The sequence below is a fragment of the Blennius ocellaris genome, assembly GCF_963422515.1.
Source record: "Blennius ocellaris genome assembly, chromosome: 14".
Lineage (NCBI taxonomy): Eukaryota > Metazoa > Chordata > Actinopteri > Blenniiformes > Blenniidae > Blennius > Blennius ocellaris.
The window spans coordinates 4584261-4606910 of record NC_137663.1 but is presented as its reverse complement, the minus strand read 5'-3'; the positions used below and the strand labels follow the sequence as shown (position 1 = coordinate 4606910).

General features: G+C 43.3%; 2 protein-coding genes across 2 annotated transcripts; one reads left to right on the top strand and one right to left on the bottom strand.

Moving 5' to 3' along the window:
• Positions 1-11501: 11501 nt before the first annotated feature.
• btg4 (B-cell translocation gene 4) lies at positions 11502-14042 on the bottom strand (the record flags this gene model as incomplete). The annotated part of the gene is made up of 4 exons (XM_080508361.1): positions 11502-11720; positions 12496-12745; positions 13396-13533; positions 13870-14042. The coding sequence occupies 4 exons, from the start codon at positions 14040-14042 to the stop codon at positions 11502-11504; spliced, it is 780 nt and encodes a 259-aa protein (XP_080364487.1).
• A 1917-nt stretch (positions 14043-15959) lies between these two features.
• Positions 15960-22650, top strand: LOC308139380 (centrosomal protein of 83 kDa-like). The gene is given in 4 exon segments (XM_080508809.1): positions 15960-20727; positions 20730-21616; positions 21618-22501; positions 22503-22650. Coding segments are annotated over 4 exon segments (2148 nt in total). The 5' UTR covers positions 15960-20480; the 3' UTR covers positions 22633-22650.

Here is a 22650-nt window from a genome sequence, read left to right as displayed (position 1 = left end):
AGGTAGGTAGGTAGGTAGGTAGGTAGGTAGGTAGGTAGGTAGATAGATAGATAGATAGATAGATAGATAGATAGATAGATAGATAGATAGATAGATAGATAGATAGATAGGTAGGTAGGTAGGTAGGTAGGTAGGTAGGTAGGTAGGTAGGTAGGTAGGTAGGTAGATAGATAGATAGATAGATAGATAGATAGATAGATAGATAGATAGATAGATAGATAGATAGATAGATAGATAGATAGATAGATAGATAGATAGATAGATAGATAGATAGATAGATAGATAGATAGATAGATAGATAGATAGACAGATAGATAGATAGATGGTTGGACGGATAGATACATACATACATACATACACACACACATATACAAACATACATACATAGATTTTAGGTAAGCTTAGGTATGTTTTCATCTTTGCAGGGATTTGAAGAGTCATTGAACATTAATCTGTCAACCACCATTGTCAACTAATTCCCTTGAAGTGATTCATCGCCCCCCCAAAAAAATATATTACAGTATATATACTGTAATATATTACAGTAAATATATATATATATATAGTTATATAATTATTAATAGTATTATTAATATTAAGTATAATTCTTAGGTTTGAACCAGAATCGGATGTGAAAGAGTTTATTGCAAACACCGTCCATGTCCAAGCTCCAACTATTACTGAGAGTTAAAAAAAAAAGAAGTCATAAGCGTCATCTTTTCAAAGTAAAAGGACAAAAAATGTTGAATGTATTCTGGTTTAACTTCATTTTTCCAAGATTCCATGAGTTTCTTTTTATGTATTTCTTTGACTTAACTTATTTGTTCTACCAATGGGAAACACTGGAAGATGATGTGATGGCGATGCTGCACAGCAGAGTTTTGAATGTACTGAAGATGAGCCAACTCTTGCTTGTTTAGGCAGGTGAAGTAGCATAGAGCAGAGCTGTCAAACATAAGGCCTGTGGGCCAAACCTGGTCTGCAAGAGGCTCCAATCCAGAACAACCACCAAGGGAAAAAAACAAAAACAAAAAAAAACAAAAACAAAGAAAACTTAGATTTCAAAAAAATATATATACCGTATATATATATATATTTGCAAGAGAATCTGACACAACACAACATGCAGCCCCAAGCTGAGATAACAGTGATGCTGCCATGAAAGCTAGAAATTAATCTTAAAGCCATGGAGAGATTGTAAAATCATCCATAATGCAACAGCTATCGAATATTGTGTTTTAGGAACATTTTGCTATATTTTAGCAACAGAAAGTTTCATTAAAGTTGGTTTTGTGTTGTGTACGGAGTAATTTTCAGTGGTACTCATTTTCATCAGGTATGCTCTGAGTCACAAGAGAGAAAATCTACATTCGAAAGGTCATGACACAATTTTTCCAGTCCAGCCTGCTTGAGATGGACATGCTTTCTGTGGCCACAGAACTCAAATGTGTTGGATATGTAGATTATTTCCCATTTGATTAGTAGTTTCTCAACGCCCAATCCCCCCTTTGGACTGACCTGTTTGATGCACTGACCTGCGTTTAATCCCACGTCATCATGCTGAAGTTGCTGGGGTCGCTGTGCAAGCAGTGTTGTTAGCCGATTGTTCGTACATACCAATCACTAACCACACTACCACTACAATCACCACCACACACACAACAGTGTGACAAGGGATTCAATGTTTCAGCCAGAAGCATTTCTCTTTATAACGTTGCTAAACATCTCGTGCAAGTCCAAACAGCCCAGACCTACTGACACATGAGCTCCCCTCGCCCTTTGAAGGTCCGCCGTGGAATGTGGCACTAAACTGTGGGTAGGCAGGGATCGCGAAATACGTCGGTCATTATCGATAAAAACGGTCCTGTTAATATCCTCTTAAAACCGGTCTCATGTCCGGATTTCCGCTGCTCTGCAAAATGTGGAATGGATTTCCTGAACAGAGACGGATCTCAATGGGACGCGGAGTAATGAGTCAGGAAATCCCTTCTACAGTTTACAGCCAGCGAGGATGCTAGGGAAGTTAGCATTGCAGCTCTCGTACTTTTCATGACAACATGTTCGTTGTTTGGACGTAATTTTACGCCAAAAAAATGCACCGCATTAACGTGGATGTTTGCAAAGCCGTTGTACAGTGAGGCGTTCTGCCGCCAGACGTCACCGTTTTGAAAGACCAGCTCGCCGAGGAGAACGGCACCGACATCAAAACATCGGACAGCGGCTCCTCCACGGTAGCAGGTGAGTCACACCTCTGTGAATCACCTGCTATGTGGTTTGTATGATATTTAAAGTTAATTGGTGAACTTGTTTCGTAATGCACCGCTTGTGCATTTGACAAGACAGAACTTAGAACGGCTCCACTCTGGTCGCGTTTTATTTAAAAAACCTTTACCGTCTGCTTGCTCTTAGTTTGGCTGGTGGTGTAAAGTCAGTTGGAAAACTTTGCTTGTACTGAATGCAGTGCTTTTGATAAGAATACAGTGAACAAGGCTGACATGTTATTTACCTGTTTGCCTCCACTGGATGTTTACATGAATCACTAGGTTCATACAGATCATTAAAAAATAATCAGTCTTACAGACCACTTACACACATGCACACATATAGCTGAACACACAAAGTCGCCTATATTATTCTTTTTTTTTTTTTTACTTACATTTTTCAAAACAGAACAATCAAACAACAACAAAAAACAAAAACAAACAAAAAACATGAGGTCTCAGGATGGTCACAAATTGTACAAATCACACCAAAAAGCAAAAGCAATATACAATTAAAATTATGCCTGTAAAAGAGTACTGCCACAATTTGAAAAGTCCAACGTCTTTTCCCCAGCTCCTCTTCAAGCTGTAGGGTATAGGTCATTGCGTTCCATCAGTTTTATATGTTCAATTATCAATATAAAAAGTTTCAGGGTAGGAGGCAGATTCTGTAACCAGCATTTTGTTATTGCCTTTTTTGCTGATGCCAAAAAGATTTTCAAGAGATAAACATCATCTGCTGTATGTTCTTCCAGGAAACATCCAAGGAACATCTCAAAGAAGGAACTGATGTTAAAGCCTAATGTTTCAGAGATGATGTTTGTTATGCCCAACCAGAAAGGTTGGATGAGGGGGCAAGTCCAAAATATGTGTCCGTAGTCCACCATTGTATCCCTGCATTCTCTCCAACAGTGTGCAGGGACCGTGCTGAATTTGGATTTTTGCTTAGGTGTTATGAAAAAGCGAATAAAGATCTTCCAGCAAAAATCCCTCCAGGTGCTGGAATTAGTAGATGAAAATTGAAATTCCCAAGCTTTTGACCACATAAGTTATTACTATATCCATTTCTTTTTCCCATTTTTGTTTTATGTAAGTTGTTGAGTCCGCCTTAAGTGTTATTAAACTGCAATATAATTTACTAATAAGGCTTTTAAGACTTGTCAATTTGTATGCCTTGGTAAAAATACTGATAAATAAAGAGGGTTCTTGGATTTTGCTGTTTTGTATCCCTTTAGTAATAAAATCATGGAGGCGCAAGTATCTGAAAAAAATCCTGATTCTCCAAGTTATGCCTCCTACATAGAGTGCTAAAATTACATTAAGTTTGACTTCTCAAACATGGTGCACACTGCAGTAAGGCCATATAAAGTCCACTGTCGTAATCTCGCATCATGCGAAGCAGGTAGGAAGCCAGGGTCGTGTGCTGGCCATCTGAGAAGTTTAACTTCCTCCTGAAGTTTAACTCTTCTAATCACTGACCTCCAGGTTTTAAATGTCAGATTAATCCACTGACTATTTGTCGTATGTACAGGGCCGCCCCTGGCCAAGTGGGGGCCCTAAGCAGGATTTTATTTTGGGGGCCCCCTTCCAATAACATAATAATAATAAGAATTATTATTATTACTATTATTATTGTATTGACGTTTGGAAGCCGTCTCTCTCTCTCTACTCTCTACCTGGAAACAACTGCCTGCCGGCCCATCTGACCAATCAGCGGTTAGGTGGTGACGCTTTGCGCTTTTGTCTCTTTTTTTTTCTCTCTCTCTCTCTCTCTCTCTCTCTCTCTCTCTCTCTCTCTCTCTCCTGCCTCTCCTGACTTGGTGGCGGTGTTCTACGCGCCTCTCGGCAAAATGCAGCGCATCCTTTGCGCATTTGCAGAGAATGATGATACTTTATTGATCCCGATGGAAATTCAATTCACTTGCGCAAAATGTGGCCCCCATGGATCGCGGGGCCCTACGCACAGCGCGTGTTCTGTGTGTAGGGAGGGGGGGGCCTGGTATGTATTCCACTTGCCAGTGTGCCTAGTTTAGATTGAATTGGTACTTCAAATAAAGACCTCTCAATTGTTTTCCATTTTGCAAAATAAGATGGGTCACACAAACAGACCAGGGGTCTCAGTTGAGCTGATGTCTTGTAAAGAATGTAGGGCACGACCCCCCCTCTCTCCCCCAGCAACTGTAAAGTAGAATATTTGATTCTTGGTCTCTTTTCCTGCCATAGAAACCTTGAGATATGCTTATTCCATCCTCTAAACCAGGGGTGTCAAACTTAGATCCTGGAGGGCCGAAGCTCTGCAGGTTTTCCACGTCTCCCTCCCCTGAACGTCCTGATGGTTCATCACCACATTCAGCACAAAGCCAGATTATTGCAATCAGCTGTGTGGAAGCAGGGAGACATGCAAATCGTGCAGGGCTGCGGCCCTCGAGGACCGGAGTTCCACACATGTGCTCTAAACTGTTTGTCAGGAATTGGTACTGGCAGTGATACGAAGAGATAGAACAATTTTGGGAGGATGTTCATCTTGATTATCTGTATTCTGTCGCTAAAGTCAAGGGGGAGCAGGCTCCAGCGGTCGAGATCACCAATTATTTCCTTGTTTAAACAGTTGTATTTCTTATCATATATTTGGGTCACATCTTTGGGTAGATATACACCTAAGTATTTTATGTGGTCAGAGCACCAATTAAAGCTGTATTTGGGTGTCAATTCCAGTCCGGGGTGAAAATTGAATGTCATGACTTCAGTTTTTTGGATGTTAAGAGCATAACCATAGTATAAACCATATTTTCCTAGCATTGTTATCAGAACTGGTAAACCAGTATTGGGGTCTGTGATTGTGATCAATATATCATCCACGTATAAACATACTTTATATTCCTCTCCACCAATTTGAATACCTTTTAATGCAGTCTCCTGCCTTATGGCTTGAGCTAAAGGTTCTATAAATACATTAAATAAATTGGGGCTCCCAGGACAACCCTGTCTACATCAATGTTGCAGTTGTATAGAACTGGAGAGACTCCCATTTATTTTTATTCTGGCAGTAGGGGAAGCATAAAGTGCCTGTATGCAATATCTAAATTGAATGCAGAACCCAAATCTTTTCATCACTAAATAGAGAAAGTCCCATTGAACTGAGTCGAAAGCCTTTTCGGCATCAAGACTGAGGATAACTGAACGTATTTTCCTATTAATAATTTTATCGATAACATGTAAAGCTCTCCTTATATTATCCTGGGTTTGTCTATTTTTTAGAAAACCTGTTTGATCTTCATCAATCAGTGTCCATTCGCCTGACCGAAATGGACATGAATAATTTATAATCTGTGTTTAGTACAATTATTGGTCTGTATGATTTACAGTCTGACCTATCCTTTCCCTCTTTTGGTATGACAGAAATGAAGGCTTCTTTCCAGGATGGGGGTATCAGTCCACCTTTCAGGGTAAAGTTAAAACTCGTCTCCAGTAACAATGACAAATTTTCCTTCATTTTCTTGTACCATTCAGGTGGGAACCTGTCAGTACCGGGTGACTTGTTGGATTTAAGATGGGAAATAGCCTTATCAATTTCTTTGCGTGTTATTGGTGACACTAGTTTGTTATTTGCATCTCTGCCAAGTGAGGGAAGATCCAACAAATCCAAAAAGACAGTTACTACATTTTCATTTACTGGTACAGGTTGACTATATAAACGTTTATAATATGTTTCAAATGATCTTTGGATGTCATCTACGTCAGTTAGAATTTTGTTACTTTCCAGGTCTTTTATTTTATAAATTGAGTTTTCAGCTTGTTGTTTCCTGAGTCACCATGCTAACAGTCTGGAAGCCATGGGTCCCATCTCATAGTATCTCTGTTTATGAAACGGATATTTTTCTCAACCTCCTCACCCAGGATCCTGTCAACTTCTTGATTGGATTGTCTCATTTTTTGCGTCACAGAGGGACTTTTCCCACTCAGCCGTGTTTGTTCTATTTGTTTTAGTGTCTCTTGTAATCGTAACAATTCTTGAGTTTTTTGTTTTTTAAGTCTGGCTGACATTGCAATTATTTTTCCTCTGAGAACAGCCTTAGCTGCGTCCCATACAATGCCAGGATTTTTCTCACCATCATCGTTATCCTGTAAATACAAGTTGAAATTAGTTGTCATACTGTATGAAGGTGGGGTCATTTAGCATACCTGTGTTCAGTCTCCATAATGTTTTCCTCTTTCTGCCATCTAAATGTAAATGTAAGTCAATTCCAGAGTGATCAGAAATGTCTCTTTGACCAAGTCTACATTCTTTTATCCTGTTTAAGTCCTTATTATACATGAAACAATAATCTATTCTAGAGTGAAGGGAGTGGCGTGCAGAATAAAATGTAAATCCTGGGGTGGTTCCGTGCATAAAGTGCCATACATCAATAAGTCCTAGGTCTGAAAGCATTCTTTTAATGCGCTTCTCTATGGGAGAACGTTTTCTTTTAGCATTTGTTGTGTCCAAATGTGGATTTAGCAACATATTAAAATCGCATGCACAAATTAAAGATCCAGAGGTTTCTGTCACAATCAGATTAAACACTTTTTTTGTAGAAATTAATATTACTCCCTGGAAGGGCATATGTGTTCAACAGGATGACTTCTTTGTTGTACATTTTACCTTTCACCATGTCCGGATTGGTGGGGTGCAGGATTCAAGTGCCGACAAGACCAGGATGGATAGTTGAAAACAAGATTTATTTTATTGTTTCTCCAATGGAGCGCCAATCTTCAGTGAGGGGTCGTAGGAGCGGAGGCGGCGTCACGGACATGGGAACTTCCCAGCAGGACAGAGCGGCGCACACCGGGACTGCACGGGAGAACCAGCAGAGGTTAGAACACTTAGTTGCTTCCAAACACGAAGCGAAAAACTCATAACAAGAGGCTCGAGGGGCCAATTCGCGGTACCGAAGGGTAAACGTGACGATCTGGATATGAGAACCTGGGATCCCGGTCCTTAAATACTGGCTTCCATCATTCACTTCAGGTGTGTGACCTGCTCCGTCGGCTCCACCTACACTCACTCACGCCCACACACACACAAAAACAAAAACCCAGCAGGAGACATCTGCGGACTGTGACACACCAAGACAAATCTACCCTCTTTGTCACTGAATTCAGATATAAATTCAAATTGAATTCTGTTGGAGGTCAAAATAGCTACTCCTCTCTTTTTTGCCACCTCTATAAGAGGAATAATAGGTGTTTTTGAAACCCATGTTCTTCAGTTTGTCATGTTCTATGTTAGATAGGTTAGTTTCTTGCCAGTATGCTATATCTACTTTCTCTTTTTTTTAATTTTCACTATTAATTTACTTCTTTTTACAGGATTATTCACCCCATTAACATTTAGTGACAGTACATTGTAGTATTTAAAAGACGTAGCTTCAAGTGTGACAATAACATTTCAGCCCATACCTCAAAAAGTAACTACAGAACTTGAACAAAATGAAAAACAAAACGTAAAACTGAACACGGCTTCCAAAAAGGATACAAAACAATCCTTGAAAAAGTGAGGGGTCTGGCCACAAAGTATCATGGAGATAAAAGAAAATATCAACACTACTTAAATAAAACCTGTAATAGAGTAGCTTGGTGACCCTCAGTCAGAGTTTGTAGGCACTAGCCCCTGTTAAAGATAGCGAGTCTGAAAAGGGCTACAAAGTCAAGTTCATGAAACCTCTGGAAAAGCTTCCCTCACCATAGGCCAGTGCTTCTCAAATGGTGGGGCGCGCCCCCCTGAGGGGGCGTGGTGGGGTGTCAGGGGGGGCGCGAGGCGGGCGCGACTTTCAGTATTAGTGTCTTTATTCATGCTTGAAGGATTTAAAAAAGGGCCTCCAGCCACTAGGTGGCAGCAGTGCTCAAACTAATCAACAGGCTGCCTGTTCAACCAGTAGAGTAGAAGAAGTACTACACATGAACACCGGTGTACAGAGCTGGAGGAGGAGGAGGAGGAGAGGTGGAGAAGTTTCTGACAGGAGTGAAAAGAAGAAAGGATGAGGCGTCAGAGGAAAAGAAAACAGGTGAGAGTAAACATAAAGCTAGTAAGAGCAGGAGATATGACGATGCTACGTCGCCCTTGGGTTTACCGTGAACACGTCGGGAACCAGGAAACACCCGTTTGTGTTTTATGCCTAAAAACTCTGGCAGCGGAGCATGAAACCAAATAAATGAAGACGGCACCTGGAGACCATACACCATACACCTGGAGACCATACACCATACACCTGGAGACCATACACCTGGAGACCATACACCATACACCTGGAGACCATACACCATACACCTGGAGACCATACACCATACACCTGGAGACCATACAGCATACACCTGGAGACCATACACCATACACCTGGAGACCATACACCATACACCTGGAGACCATACACCATACACCTGGAGACCATACACCCGTTATGTCAGTAAGCCACTGGAGTTTTTTCATGGTAAACTCCATGAGTATGGCCAACAAGCCGGTCATTGTGTCAGCGCGGCATCAGTAAACAAAAAAGCCCTGTTAGCCTCTTACAAAGTTTCCCACCACATCACAAGGTGCATAAACCCTCACACCATAGCAGATTTATTTTGATAATCAGGCGATTGTATGCAGAATGCTGGTGCCAGCAACTCATACAGTGGTTTATACAGATAAATAAATAAATATTATCAAGTTCTCAATGGTAGTACAATTCGGGGGGGGGGGCCCTGAAAAAAATTCTGTTCTCTAGGGGGGGCGTGACAGAAAATAATTGAGAACCACTGCCATAGGCCATAATATCCCGTAGTATATGGGATAGGGATAGGGTTAGTTAACCCCTAACCCTAACCCTATCCCTAAACCGTTGTTTCCTCGGACGTCCTCCGAAACTCACTCAGTTTTTGACGGACCTGTTTGGGAAAATCTTCATGGCAAGTCGGCTGCATCTCCCATGGCAACAGCTGCTTCAGCGTCTCCTCTGTCATCGTGTGGGCAGGTTTGTTCCTTGCTGGGGTAATCTGTACTGTGGCGATGCCTCGTTTTTGTAGATCATCCGCAGCTTCTGTGGCACTGTTGTAGAGTACACTTCCTGATGTGTAAAATACGCGCATCTTATTGAGAGGAGTCTGAAAGTGAATCCATTTCTCCTTCAGAGCTCTTTTAACAGGGATATATTCCTCCCGTCTTTTCTGTACTTCCACTGTGTACTCATGGTCAAAGTACACTTGTTTATCTTTGATGCGTATTACTTTTTCCCATGCTGCGCGGAGCACCTCTTTCTTGACTGTGAAGTGGAGAAAGCAGATTATTACAGACCATGGCGGGGCACGCGCTGTCGGCTTCCGCCCCATCGCACAATGCCGAGGTTGTAATCTTGGCCCAGGACATCTGCAAGTTCTCGTTTAATTAGATTTTCAACAACAGAAGTCACAGAAGTGCCCTGTTCCGTATCCTCGGGTATGCCGTATATGCGGATATTGTTCCGCCTGGACCGGCCCTCAATATTGGAAACTTGCTCCTCAAGTACCCGCTGGGTCTGAAGCAGCTCAATAAGTGTGTCCTTAACTCCAATGTCCCATCGCTCCACTTCTGCCAAATTTCCCCCAACTGTTTTATACATTCCCCTGCATCATCCACTTGTCTAGTGGTATCCTCCAGCTTCCGCTGTGAACTCTTCCATTTGTTTCTTCATATCTTCGTGAATTACAGTGAGAAAGTCTTGTAAATCTGTCTTTCATTCAGCCTGAAGATTTGCCATTCCAGCTGCCATGGATTCACTCACTGCAACACGAATCGAGTCCAGGCTCGCCATGCGGTCGCCATGTTGTCCAGGTGTAGAGTCTGTAGCCGAGGTTTCTTTCGGCGTTTCCTCACCAGGAGGGTTTCTTTGCCCATATCCACCTTTCTTGGATTTGTCCCCGCTCACTGTTGCAACAAAATATAGCAGTTTTAAGCAGATTTAGATCTCGAGTCTCGGGGAAATACAAGCTAGCACCAGAGCTCAGATTTTATGCTTCCATACTGTTGTGAGTCACCAGAAGTCTCCCCCTACATTAATATGTTTATTGTATATGGCTGTTCATAAAAATATATTATAATTACAAATTAAGCTTTATATACTGTATATAGTATATAGTTTTTATGTATACAACACTGAATCTCAATTCTGAGGGTGTTCTGTAAATAGTTTCCAAACAAAGTAACTTCTGATCAATCCATATCAATTCCAGACTTAAAATGTACAGTTTTAAGCCCCACCCAGTTTCACATGAAACACACCAACTTCCGGTTTAGGCCCCGCCTACTCAGATACCAATAGATTATTTTGATGTTGAACCTTGACAGTGGTGTACTCGCTCATCCTTACTCTTTATACATTTTTAAATTAACATTTATAATGTATTCCATAATGTAACACCCAGGACTGCATTAAGGACTTACTGGGAAGAGATTAAACATTTTAAATATCCTATTTAAATTTAACTATTTGAGCCATTTTACCATTTTACTTGTAGACTCTTCCATGTCAGTCAGCAAGAAGTCTGTTATAGTGAAAAATGGAACCACTACCTACAAATGGATTGACATGTGATGGAATAAACATCCTTCTCCCTGAAGGTGCTGGACCAAATAAGTACAAATTACTAGAGTGGACTCATTTTGACAGAACTTATGCTCCATGTGAATCAACCTTATAGTTTGAGATGATTTGAGGACCGGTCATTTAAATGACCAATAAAATGCTCCGAGAAAAATGAGCAGGATTTTTCACAACCATGCTTAGTTTCTGAATACCTTTTCAAATTATAAAGCCACTACACTTTTTGCCACTTTATTTGGATTTATGCGATTTTATCCAGACTTTAGTACACTGGAGTAAAATGTTCAATTGAAGTGGTTTCCCCATACAATTACCATTTTGTGGTTTCCTTCCTCTCATCATACAACTTGGCAACTCAATTCATGAAGTCGAAAACCTTCACATTTACACCCAGGAAACACCACAATGTTTTAAATCAGAGCAAATAGACTCATTTATTTCTTTCAAACGACAGTTAAATGTTACTTTATTCACACTTACTCCTAGTTTTAAAAAAATACAAAAATATTCAGACTTAAAATACTTGATTAGATCCAAGTTTAAAAACTCATGTAAAAAGCATCACATTAAATATTCCAAATGGACAATTATTAAACTCATTAAAGACAGAGGAGTCCGTCATGGAGGCCTGGTTTCCCCCTCAGGACCGGGATTTGCTGACCCAGTGGTACTTGTCCACACGAGGCCCGCTGAACGTGAACGTGGCTCGGTAGGACTTGAAGGCCTTCTGGGGCGGGAACTGCTGAGCAGTCGCACCTCCAGGGGGAGGAGCAGGGTGAGGCGGGAATCCGTCCCCGGGGAAGGACTTCCACTTGTCCCTGAGCCAGTTCTGAGGGGCGCCGGACGAGAACTCGCTGAACTGGTGAAAAGACGGAGCAAAGACGTTTTACTCCCCCACAGCCATGGTCAAAATCATTTTGGACACAATTTAAAGCTGTGGCATCCAACACATTTCAGTTCAGGGCCCACAAACTGCCGAACTGCATCTCGAGTGGACCAGACCGGGAAAAGTGAACCATAATTTCCTCATTTAAAAATGTATTTAATAGTATACACAATAAAAATGCCCATTCTCACAAAGCTAAACAGAAAATGAATATAATCTGAACACGACAATTTTATTGAATCCTATTGGTGCACAATAGTGAAATGTCCTAAAAAAGGTTCTATTGACCGTGATGAGGGAGCTATTTTCATGGCAACTTCAGCAATCGCTCAACTTCGTTCTCAGTTGTGTCCGCCATTAAGAAATCTGTTAAGGTTTTTAAATGTACAATTGTCTTGGTTGGTTTGATTTTAGCCACATGCTTCATGTTTGACACGCCACATCTCAAAACGATTAGTTTTACTGTATAAGACAACTCGACAATTATCCTGTTGGTCTTCAACCAACTACTAATTACCTTTAAAAAAAGTTTTCCTTCAAGAAATTTACCATTTTAAAATGTTTTGATAAAATTTGCCAACATTTTATTACAAAGCACTAAAGTTTCCGACGGAGACAAGAAAAGATGCATTGCAAAAAGAAAGCAGAAAGTTCTTTTTTGTCATGTTTTCCACTCCCGCAGAGTTTTCTTCTCTCCATTTCCCACCAAAACCATCCCACCACTCAAAGGATGGTGAAGCGGACCTACCCGGTAAACGCTGTTGGGGTTGACGACCGTTGGGATGCTCTTGGGTTCCAGGTTGGTGGCTGCAGGACCCACCAGGCTGCTGCTGCTTAGGTCTTCATCCTCCTCGTCTTCGTCCTCATTGGAGCTTTCTGACGGGACGTCGAGGTTTGCCCGCTCCACGGCGTCATGTACACGGCGGGAGAATTCTCCGTCTCCACGACGACAGCAGTCCACAGTGGAGACGCAGAACGGCGTTCCGTGTTCACCGTATCTACAAGAATGAAAATGTGACATTATTCAAACATGTCTTGATGCGACAATGACTTCAAATCAACATTAGCACCTTTCTTCAATAAAAAAAAAACTGCAAAGCAAAGCTGATCATTAAGGTAAAGACCTTAAAACAATTTTAAATTGCAACAAATGGCAATTTAAATCATGTGACGCAGCAGCTCTGTTACTGATGCTTGAGCAGGAGTTCTCAAAGTTTGACAGCTTAGGGCCAATTTAGGGAACCAACATTGGACTGAGGGGGCTGAAAGGGGGAAAGAAATTCCACTAATCAGTCTATGATTTACATTTTATTGGTCTGCATTCAGTAATGTGCAATAAATACATTTTAACTCATGAGGCCAAAACATTGCAAAGCACACAAAATCCAAAATGGGGTTTTCTGCCCTCTACAGTCCATTACAGGATACATGTAAAACTCGGGGTCTGTCCACACGAGAACGTCGTTTCACATAAACGGACAGTTATTCATCCTTTCAGAGTGATACACAGTAAGATTAAAAACCAATTCATTGCAGGCCTCCAGAAATGCTGCTGCGGGCTTCCATTGGCCCACACTTTGAGAACCGGTGAGCTACAGGAACATTTGCACCTGAACGATCAGGTCAACAACGAACCAAGCTTTCTGACCTGCAGGACACCCTCCCGGGGTCGACCCAGACCGTTAGCTCCCGAGGCAGACCCAGATCCTCGTACTGGGCCGCACTGCGCTCGCAGGCCTGCTGCAGGACCGGATCCCGAGGCAGCATGCGGTTCATACGCAGACACCTGAAAACACAGCAGTCAGTCACAGCCCTGGAGGAAGGCAGAATGGAGGAGATACACCCTGGAAGAGCCGAGTGCAGACCTCTATCCACTCCAGGAGGAAATGATCGGAGGTTTAAAAATCGGACAAGTTTTGGCTGTTCTGCTTGCAACTCATTAAAAAACAGTTTATGAAATGGTATAATTTGAGGCCTGCAGCTAAAAAAAATTCATAGCGTCAAGCTCTTTAGGTTAAAAAAAACTAACGGGAGAGAGGGGCTGTGGCATTGTCTCAAAGCAGCGCTGGAGTGGAACCGTCACACGCCGAGTGTGTCGAGACTCGGACTCGCCCTCACTGACCTGTAGGCCTGGCCCTTGGCGGGCGCGTTAGGGTGCCAGTGGTTCTTGTAGTTCTCGAACAGAACAGAGGTGAGCGCAGCGGCGAAGCGCTCCCGGCCGTCCCTCTCCAGACGGCCGTACCTCTTGACCAGCCGGGCCACGAAGAAAACGGCGGCGGCGATCTCCTCCTTCATGACCGCTCGAGCTCCTGAAACCTCCCCAAAACCCCACCTGGACAACCACCAACCTGCACAGCGTTTAAAAACACCCCCCCCAAAAAACTTAGAACACATGTAGGGTGATCCTACTCTCTACAGGAAAACATAGAAACCAACTAATGATTAAAACAATTAAGTCAAGATGAATCTGTGTGGAAAACCAGTCCTCACCAGTAGTGAGGCACATGAATAAATGAGCTTTAATGACTCACGTGCTTTAATTGACCCACAGCTTCAGGTGTGTGTGTGAGGAGCACACACACACCTGAAGCTGGTTGTCTCAATCACTCAGGGTGAAGGCGTGTGTTGGAGGCTGGAGATGATCCATCATAGTTTTTATAGTTAGTTTCATTCTTACATCACAGTCGAACAAAGAAAACCAAAGCAGATCCACAACGAGCAGTTGAGCACATCTGAAAGTAACATAGAATAAACTCCACATTAGTTTCAGTTAGGGAGGCTCTATTTGAAGGTTAGAGTTAGAAGTTTTCTGTTCAATAAAGCCGAGAGTAACATAGGACAACATGGAGCATTTTCTCGTTACACCGAGATCTTTTATTCATCACTCTCCACATTCCCCCATAGGAACTGAGAAGATCTTCACGATTAAGAATCCATGTTCAATTCTGTTTATGTATTTCTTTCTTTATTGATTCTCATGAGGAAACAAAACCAGTAGCATTACCAGCAGGGGGCATGCTAACGTTGCTGCTGCTGGGCTGACGTTCACTCTGGAGTGAAGTCGTGACAATCATTCAAAGTTATCGTGCAAATGTTTCTGTGTATTAGTGGCTTTTCCTAACTTTGATGAAATATCCGCTTTGCAAGTGTTGCAAGTTGCCCTGTTGTCTTTTCTCCTATAATGGAACCAAACTTTCGAACAGCTGTGTCACCTGGACACCATGTTTCCTGCTGACTGCACCGGTGACTGAGACGTGACATTTGCACCGACTGGATTCGATGAGGGAATCGTTTACCAAATTGGCAAAAGATTCCAGGGAATTGAAACACCGGGAACCAGTTCAGTTCTCTATTTCCATCCTTCATTAGTCACCGTCTCTTTCTCCCTGTAGGATGTCTGACACTGGAACTGGAAGTTGGTGGTGTGAGCCTGCTGTCATCTGCAGCCAGTGGATTTATGTTTGTTTGTTTGTTGCTTTCTGTCCTGTAATTTTCTGTTCTTTTACCCCTTAACCTCCCTGGGACAGTAGAAAGTCTCCACATCTGATTCTGGTCCTGCAGGTTTCTTCCTGTGAAGAGACTTTTTCCTTTTTCAGTTTTATTTGTGTCCCCGTAGGACAACTGGTGTTGCAGCAAAGTATAAAAACATAAATAAAGCACATACAAACATTGGGGTAAAACGTTTAAAAATCCCAGCATGAGGGGGTAACAGTGTGCTGAAGCAACAGAATTGTACCACAAACTGAAATAGTTCCGCTCCGACACTATATCGACTTTAAGATCAAGGCTGTTAAAGTGACATCAGTGAATATTACAAGAATGTGAATTCAAGAGTGAAATGTCTTTAAGGACGGAGGAGTGCCCATAACGCTTCCCCTGCATACGAGGAAGACTGAACCCAAATAGCAGAAAGCAAAAACTGAAAGTCGGCATGTGAGACAAGGGAGTCTATTAAACAGATCAGATAGTGTGCATGTGGAATTGTTGCTTTTCACTGTAAAAGCACCTTGATATGGCTGCATTGTATTTGGCGCTGTAGAATTAAATCAAATTGATTTGAATGATTGAAAGTAGGGTTCGGTTGCTTTGTTGAGCTTGTGGGGCTACGACACGATGAAAAGGAAAACAAACAGAACATCCATCTTCTGAAATTAGTTGGTGATTCAGGAAAACAAGCAAAAGAATAAGAACAAATCCAGAAACAATCACAGCATATATTTTATTCAGTGAACAGTGAACAAAGCCAAAACCAATCAAAGAAAAAAAAAAAAACATCCACCATATCAATTAATCAAATAAAGAAAGCTGAGTAGACAAAAAAGTGCAAATGATTCGTGAAGGAAAAGTTTAGAAAAATATCTTTCGATGTTTTGCCGGACTTGTTTCATCTGATGAAGTTCTGACATGACCCTCAAACATCAAAAACTCCCTTCATTTCCTAACTTTGGCCATAAAGACGTTGTAGATTAAAACTTTATGTCATATGTTGTGGAACATTCTGAGGTTTTCTTTCTGTGATCAGGAGGAAACATTCAGCAGAAATTCAGTGGACTTTTGTGACGACGTGAAACTGAATCGAGGCAAAAAGGATAAAGAACTGAAGAGGGGAGAAAAGTGGATGTTTTCATGATAAATAAATAAAAAGTTATAAAACACGATGGCGCATGACCACACCAGGAAGTGTTTTCCTCGTTTCGATCAAAACTTGGTGGAGCTACTTTCTCGTGTGGAGTGTGATTGTGTTGAAGGGCTAAAGTGCAATTGGTGAAGAAACCCTGACATAAAGGGAACACGTGGAGCTGAAGTTGATGTTCATTCAATCAAAATACATATTCTAGGAATTCTAAGTAAATTTAATGATTAATAATCAGTGACAGGAATCAGGTGGTCTACAGTCGTGGGCTTGTTGTTAAAGACTCATGCAGAAGATTTCACTTTTCGTCAAAGCTGCTCATGTTTACTTATCCCATTGCTTCATATTTGAATTGTGAAATTCCTCGAAGAAATCAACATGTGATGTTAGAACTGGTGGAGTGACATTCACTTCCTACTGGTTAGACCAAACGAGAAATAATTCCTTGATTCCCCCCCCCACGTACTGCTTAGAGTGCCTCCTGCCCAAGACTTTGAAGGAAGGTCACACGCTGAACAAAACATTACACCTGACGGGAGTCAGTGGCACGAAAGAAGAGTGAGAGTTACATGGAAGTAAAGTGTCAGTAAAAGCCCAGGATCGAATTTGAATTGTAATTATCAAAGGGCTCATATTATACAAAATTCACTTTTTAAAGGTTTTCCAACAGTAATAATCGTCCTGGAACGACGCCCCAGAAGAGAATAAAGAGTGTCCTCTCTCTCCCTGGCTTGTTTCAGGTTTTAAAAAGTGTGTTGCTCCAAGCAGCCAATCAGAAATCAAACCCTATATAGTGTCATCGGGGGTTTAGCCAATCATAATCAAGGTAGGCTCCTCCCCTTTGACTCCTCCCACAATCAGGCACCCCTGCTCTGGCACATGGCACCACGAGAGGAAGTACTTCCTCCTCTTCCTATAGATGGGCGTGTGTGGGCGGAGCCAGTCCAGCTCACACAGACACAGCAGATTCTGAATGAGGCTCCTAGGAGCCAATATTCTAATGCAGGAAAATCAAGGAGGAGCTGGATTCGGGCTAATAAATCTTGAAGGTAACATTTTTGGACCAATGTGACCATGTGAAAGCTGAATAATATGAACCCTTTAAGTACCTATATCTATATATAGTAAATCTGAGTGGACAAGATGTACACGGCTCCACAAAACTGAAAGCCATGCCGAATAAAGCTTTGAATGAGAAGAATGTTTTCCAACATCTCTTAAAAGTACACTTCAGTCTGTGTGGTGACTATTTGTAGAGGAGATAATGTTCCAGGTGGAAGACAGTTTGCTTGAAAGTCTGACTTCAAAATTTAAAATCAAGAAAGAAAGAAGGCAGAATGTAAGGTTTGGTGTGGCTGTGATGAAGTCTGACTGACTTCAGGGACAAAGTACGAATAATATTTGTGTGTGCGCTTTTAACAATAAAACAAAAGCAAGCTGACAAGACTGAAGATCCAAAATATTGACCGGTGCTGGATTCTAATCACTGTGGAAACACAAACAATGAAACCAACGTATCATTTCCAACAGCAGCTCACTTGTAGAAGTGTTGGTGTGCGTGATTTCATCCAAAGAATTCTATATTTAATTATAACTTATCTCAGAGATGATATGCTGCGATAAAGCTCGGAAAAACAGAAAGGCAAATCTTAAAAAATTTTAAATAAATAAACGTTCACAGAAATAAAAATAAGTACAACAAAAGTTTGCTGACACGGCAAGCTGTACTGGAGCAAGAACAAGTCGACTATTCAGCTGGAAATGATCCACATGTGGGTCTGGGAGATCATTTATTTGACGTAACAGTCTTATAAGATTCCATCCAGTTTGGAAAATGGTTTATTTCCCTTTTAAAAAGTGTCAAACTTCATTAAAATGTAGTTAAAACAACTAAATAATCAACCAAGTTCAAGTTTAGTTTGAACCTTGTTTTTCTTATTTACTACTGTGACTTTTTACAAGAACCCAGAGTTTGTGACCCGAAGTAGGAAAAGCACATTTTGGCACAACTGAAGAGACACAACATTAAAAAACAAACAAAACAAAGCTGTTGTATGTACATGTGGTGATGCCTAAAAGTCCATCACCTTGGTCTGTACAGGAATTTACACACGTGGGATGGTTTGGTAAGTCAGAACTGCTGATACTGGTGTGGGCGAGAGCTGAACAGAGGAAACGTTTCCAAAGCACATGAAGAAATAATCGCTGTGTGATGAGGTGGCTGCTGAGAAAACAACAGTTTGTACACAATAGAAATAAATAAGAGAAAACAAGTGTCTTTAAAAGGCTTTGGTTCAGATTTCCTGTAAAGTCGCTTTTTCAGATCAGATTTTTTCTCTTGCAAATCTGTGGAAGCTGCTTTTTGTTTTTTTGTTGTTTTTTTTACAGCAAATAAATAAAAGAGCTTTTGGAGTCGGACCGAAGTGAGCGTGGAGCGACTTCTCACTGAACGATCATCAGGAGCTGCCTCTTCTGGTAGAATCCGTTCAGACGGCCCCGTTTACATGAAATAAAGTGATGGTATTGGTTTAGATATACTAGAAATATGGTTTGTATAATAACGGCCTGCAGGTCGGCCTCGGTCCTCCTTACGCTCATGTGATGGCCGTAGCTAACAGCCAATCAGAATGGTTACACCAGTGGGGGGGTGGGGGGGTTTCCACAAACCTCTGTGTGGAGCTCGTGAAGCTTCATCAGACATGCAGCAGACGGTGTGCCAGACACAGGAGTGGGATCAGAGACTGTAGGACCATTCCTCACCTCGGGTCGACAACAAGTTGTCCCGGGTGAAGTGAAGGAACTTTGGTCTACCAGAGGTAAACGCCAGGGTCTGTGTTGTGCTCTGCTCCCCGTCTCTCTGGTTCAGGGTGTTGTAACTAGCCACTGCTACACTTAAAGGTTGTGGTTATTTCTTCAGTTAACAGACTGTGGTCTGGGTCCTCAGATTCTATCAGTGATTCAGGAAGTGAGAGACAAGAGGACCAGGGAGTGTGGACCACCTGGAGAGAGAGACTGTGCCTGCCGAAGCTCCTAACCAGTGTTGACAGTTACTTTAAAAATAACGAATCCAATTACTTGTTACTCCTTTAAAACACAACTTAGTTACTTCACCAATTACTTGTTTTTAAAAGTAAATAAGTTAGATTACAAATTACTTTTTTAGTTACTTTCAGCACATGCTGACACCCCTCATCGTCTGAACATAAAAATTACAACTGATTTGACCAAAAACTCTGCTGATCCCTGCCCCCTGCGCCTGCTGGTACATGTTTAACCTTTGACCTTCATTCTTTGTTGTATTTATATCTGACTAATGTTTTTATTATAATATTTGTACTATTGCTGGTATTTATTTACCGAGAGTATTGATGGATTGATTGATTGGGGTTTATTGCAATGTTAAGGTTTACTGATGACAATGGTTGGTTCCAATTCTTTTGTGTCACCTAAATGCACCGTTAGCGCAAGCTGGCCTGTGATTGGCTGAGAGTGGAGAAGGGGGCGGGTCAAGTGAGCGTGCAGTGACGGAATGCACTGTGTCAGTTTGGAGGAGAACGGAGGAGCGTCAGGTTCTGTTTAATAATAAAGTGGCTTTACAAACAAGAAACTCGTCTTGTGAGACTACAACAGTAACACAGTGACTTGGACAAGTAACTTTAATCTGATTACTGGTTTGGAAATAGTAACATGTTAGATTACTGGTTACCGTAAAAAATGGTCATACGAGAGTAACATGCTACTAATTAACACGTTAATGACATTACTGCACGTGTCTTTGATCTGACATTTGCCTCGAGATCAAAGGCAAATCAAACTTGCCAGTTTAGTGAACTCCTCTTCTCACAGTGTGCTCTCCAATAGGCTTCAGAACATTGTTGCTGTAGAGGCGACGAATGCTGCTCTCTGCGCTCCAGACACTGAGGAGACTTTAGAAACGGTTCAGGAAGGCATAGAACTGTCGGCTTCATCTTTCCCCCTCATTCATCCCCACCACTGGATTCTTTGCACTTGTTTTTGTGTGTTTATGCTGGGTAACCAGTGAAGTGGCCATTTTTCTTTAAAAGTATCAAGAAAAGGATCCAAAGCTGTGTGAAGGTGAGATGACCTCTTCCACCCTTGGCCAGTCGCAGCCACTCGTCCCAGACCCGGAGTCTGGGATAGGGAATTGTGCAGCCATGCTGGGGCTGTCTGCAGGAATGGAGGGAACAATGCTCAAACTGCAGAATTTGCATATTGAAGAGCGGAAGACGAGTGAAAAGCACAGGACCATCTTCCAGGCGCTGAAGGCTGAACATACCAGTCTGCAAGAGGAGTTTGCACGGGCGCAGGGCAAGTTGAGGTGCCTGCTGGAAATAAACAGGCTCAGCAGGAGAAATTTCAGCTGCTGCTGGCCGAGCAGCGAGACGACCTGTTGAATAAAAACAGGGAGCTGGAGGAGCTCCGGCAGCAGGTGATGACGCCGCAGCGGCTGGAGCTACTCAGAGCTGAGATGCAGCAGGAGATGGCGGCTCCAGTCAGAGAGCAGTTGGACAAGCTGGAGGAGGAGATGGAAAAGTACAGGTCCGAGTACTACAAGCTGCGGTACGAGAACAACCTCCTCCAGTCCCGGATGGAGGACCAGAGGCAAGAAAGTGCTCTCATCCTGGAGACGACGAGGAGCCGCTACGAGTCCGAGCTCTGTTACCTGAAGAAGGAGCGGGAGGACCTGGAGGCTCAGTACCGGGGGTCGGAAGCACAGCGCGACAGGAAGCAACTGGAGGCTCTGCTGGGGGAGAGAGTGAAGCTCCTCCTGCGGGGGAAGGGCCTGGAAGCGGAGTTGGCCGAGCCGCGAGCTCAGAAGGACAACTTGGGTCAGCGGGCCGAAAGCGACCTGCGCATCCAGACCAGGCGGCCGAGCGAGGCCCAGGCCATGCTGAAGACGATGGAGGCGGAGCGTCAGTCGCTGCACCCGGAGCTGGAGCGGATGGGGAGCGAGCTACACCTGAGCCGCGAGCAGAACAGCCAGCTCACCGGGAAACTGCACAAAGCTGAATGGGAGGTCAACTCGCTCACATTTCAGATCCAGAGCCTGAAGCATTCACATCAACAGGAGATCGCCAGTGTGAAGCTGGAGTGTGCTCGCTCTAAAGAGGAGCTAGAGAGAGAGAGGGTCAGACTGCAGAACCACATTGATGATCTGCAGGACGATGTGGAGGTCCTGGAAACAACTCTGAAACGACACAAGGAAGTTCTTGTGGGAAAAAGAGAGGGAACTGGTGAGGAAGGTCCAGAGCGCCCAGCAGGACGTGCTCTTCACAACTGTAGCTCTCCTTGAAGAAAAGTTGAAGTTGGAGACCCGTCTTGCTGAACTGGAACAGCAGAGGGTGCAGGAGGACGCTTCAGATTACGCCCAGAAGGAGGAGAGGGAGGAGCGTCTCAATAAAGCCCAGCGAGGCGAAGAATCCGCCCGCGGAGAAGTGCAGCGCCTGAGGAACAAACTCCATCAGCAGAGCTCTCAGCTTGATGAGCTGGAAGGACAAAGAGCAGAGATTACAGGCCTACAGCTGCAGCAGCAGGAGCTCAGCATCCAGGTGGCGACGCTGTCACATTCCCAGAGTGGCCTGATGGAGACAAACCAGCGTTTGAAGGAGACGCTGGCCGGAGTGAGGGAGGCTCTGAGGACGGCCCAAGCTCAGGCGGAGAAGAGCCAGCACGAGGCCGAGAGGCTGCTGGAGGAGCGTCGGGTCGACTGGCTGGAGGATAAACACAAGGTGCAGGAGCACGACGCCGAGCTGCAGCAGAAACACTCTCTGCTTAAAGAGAAGCTGCAGAGGGCAGCGGCGGCTCAGAAGAAGAGAAAAACACTGACTGAGAACACAGAGAAGCGACTGCAGGATAAAATCCAGCTGCTGGAGGCAAAGATGGAGGAGCTGGGACTGGAGGCCGCTCTGGCCCCAAAACGCTCGTCGTCCTCAGGAGAACAAGCGCTGCTGAAGAGGCAGTTGAAGAAGCTGCAGCAGCGACACAACGAGTTTCAATGTCTCCTCCTGGGTGGCCAGTGTCCGGTCAGCTTAGGCCCCGCCCCCCTGACCTCCTCGCACAACCCGTTCTTCGTCTTTGGGCCGGAGGGGCTGCCGTCTACTGGCACTGGAGGAGCTGTTGGTGCTTCGCCAGCGGCTGGATGACGTGGGAAGTGCTCAGCAGCAGCAGCAGCAGGAGCTGGGATCTCTGGATCAGAGGGATCGGGGCCTCACGGCTCAGCCTGACCTCTGACCTCTACCCTGCATCGAC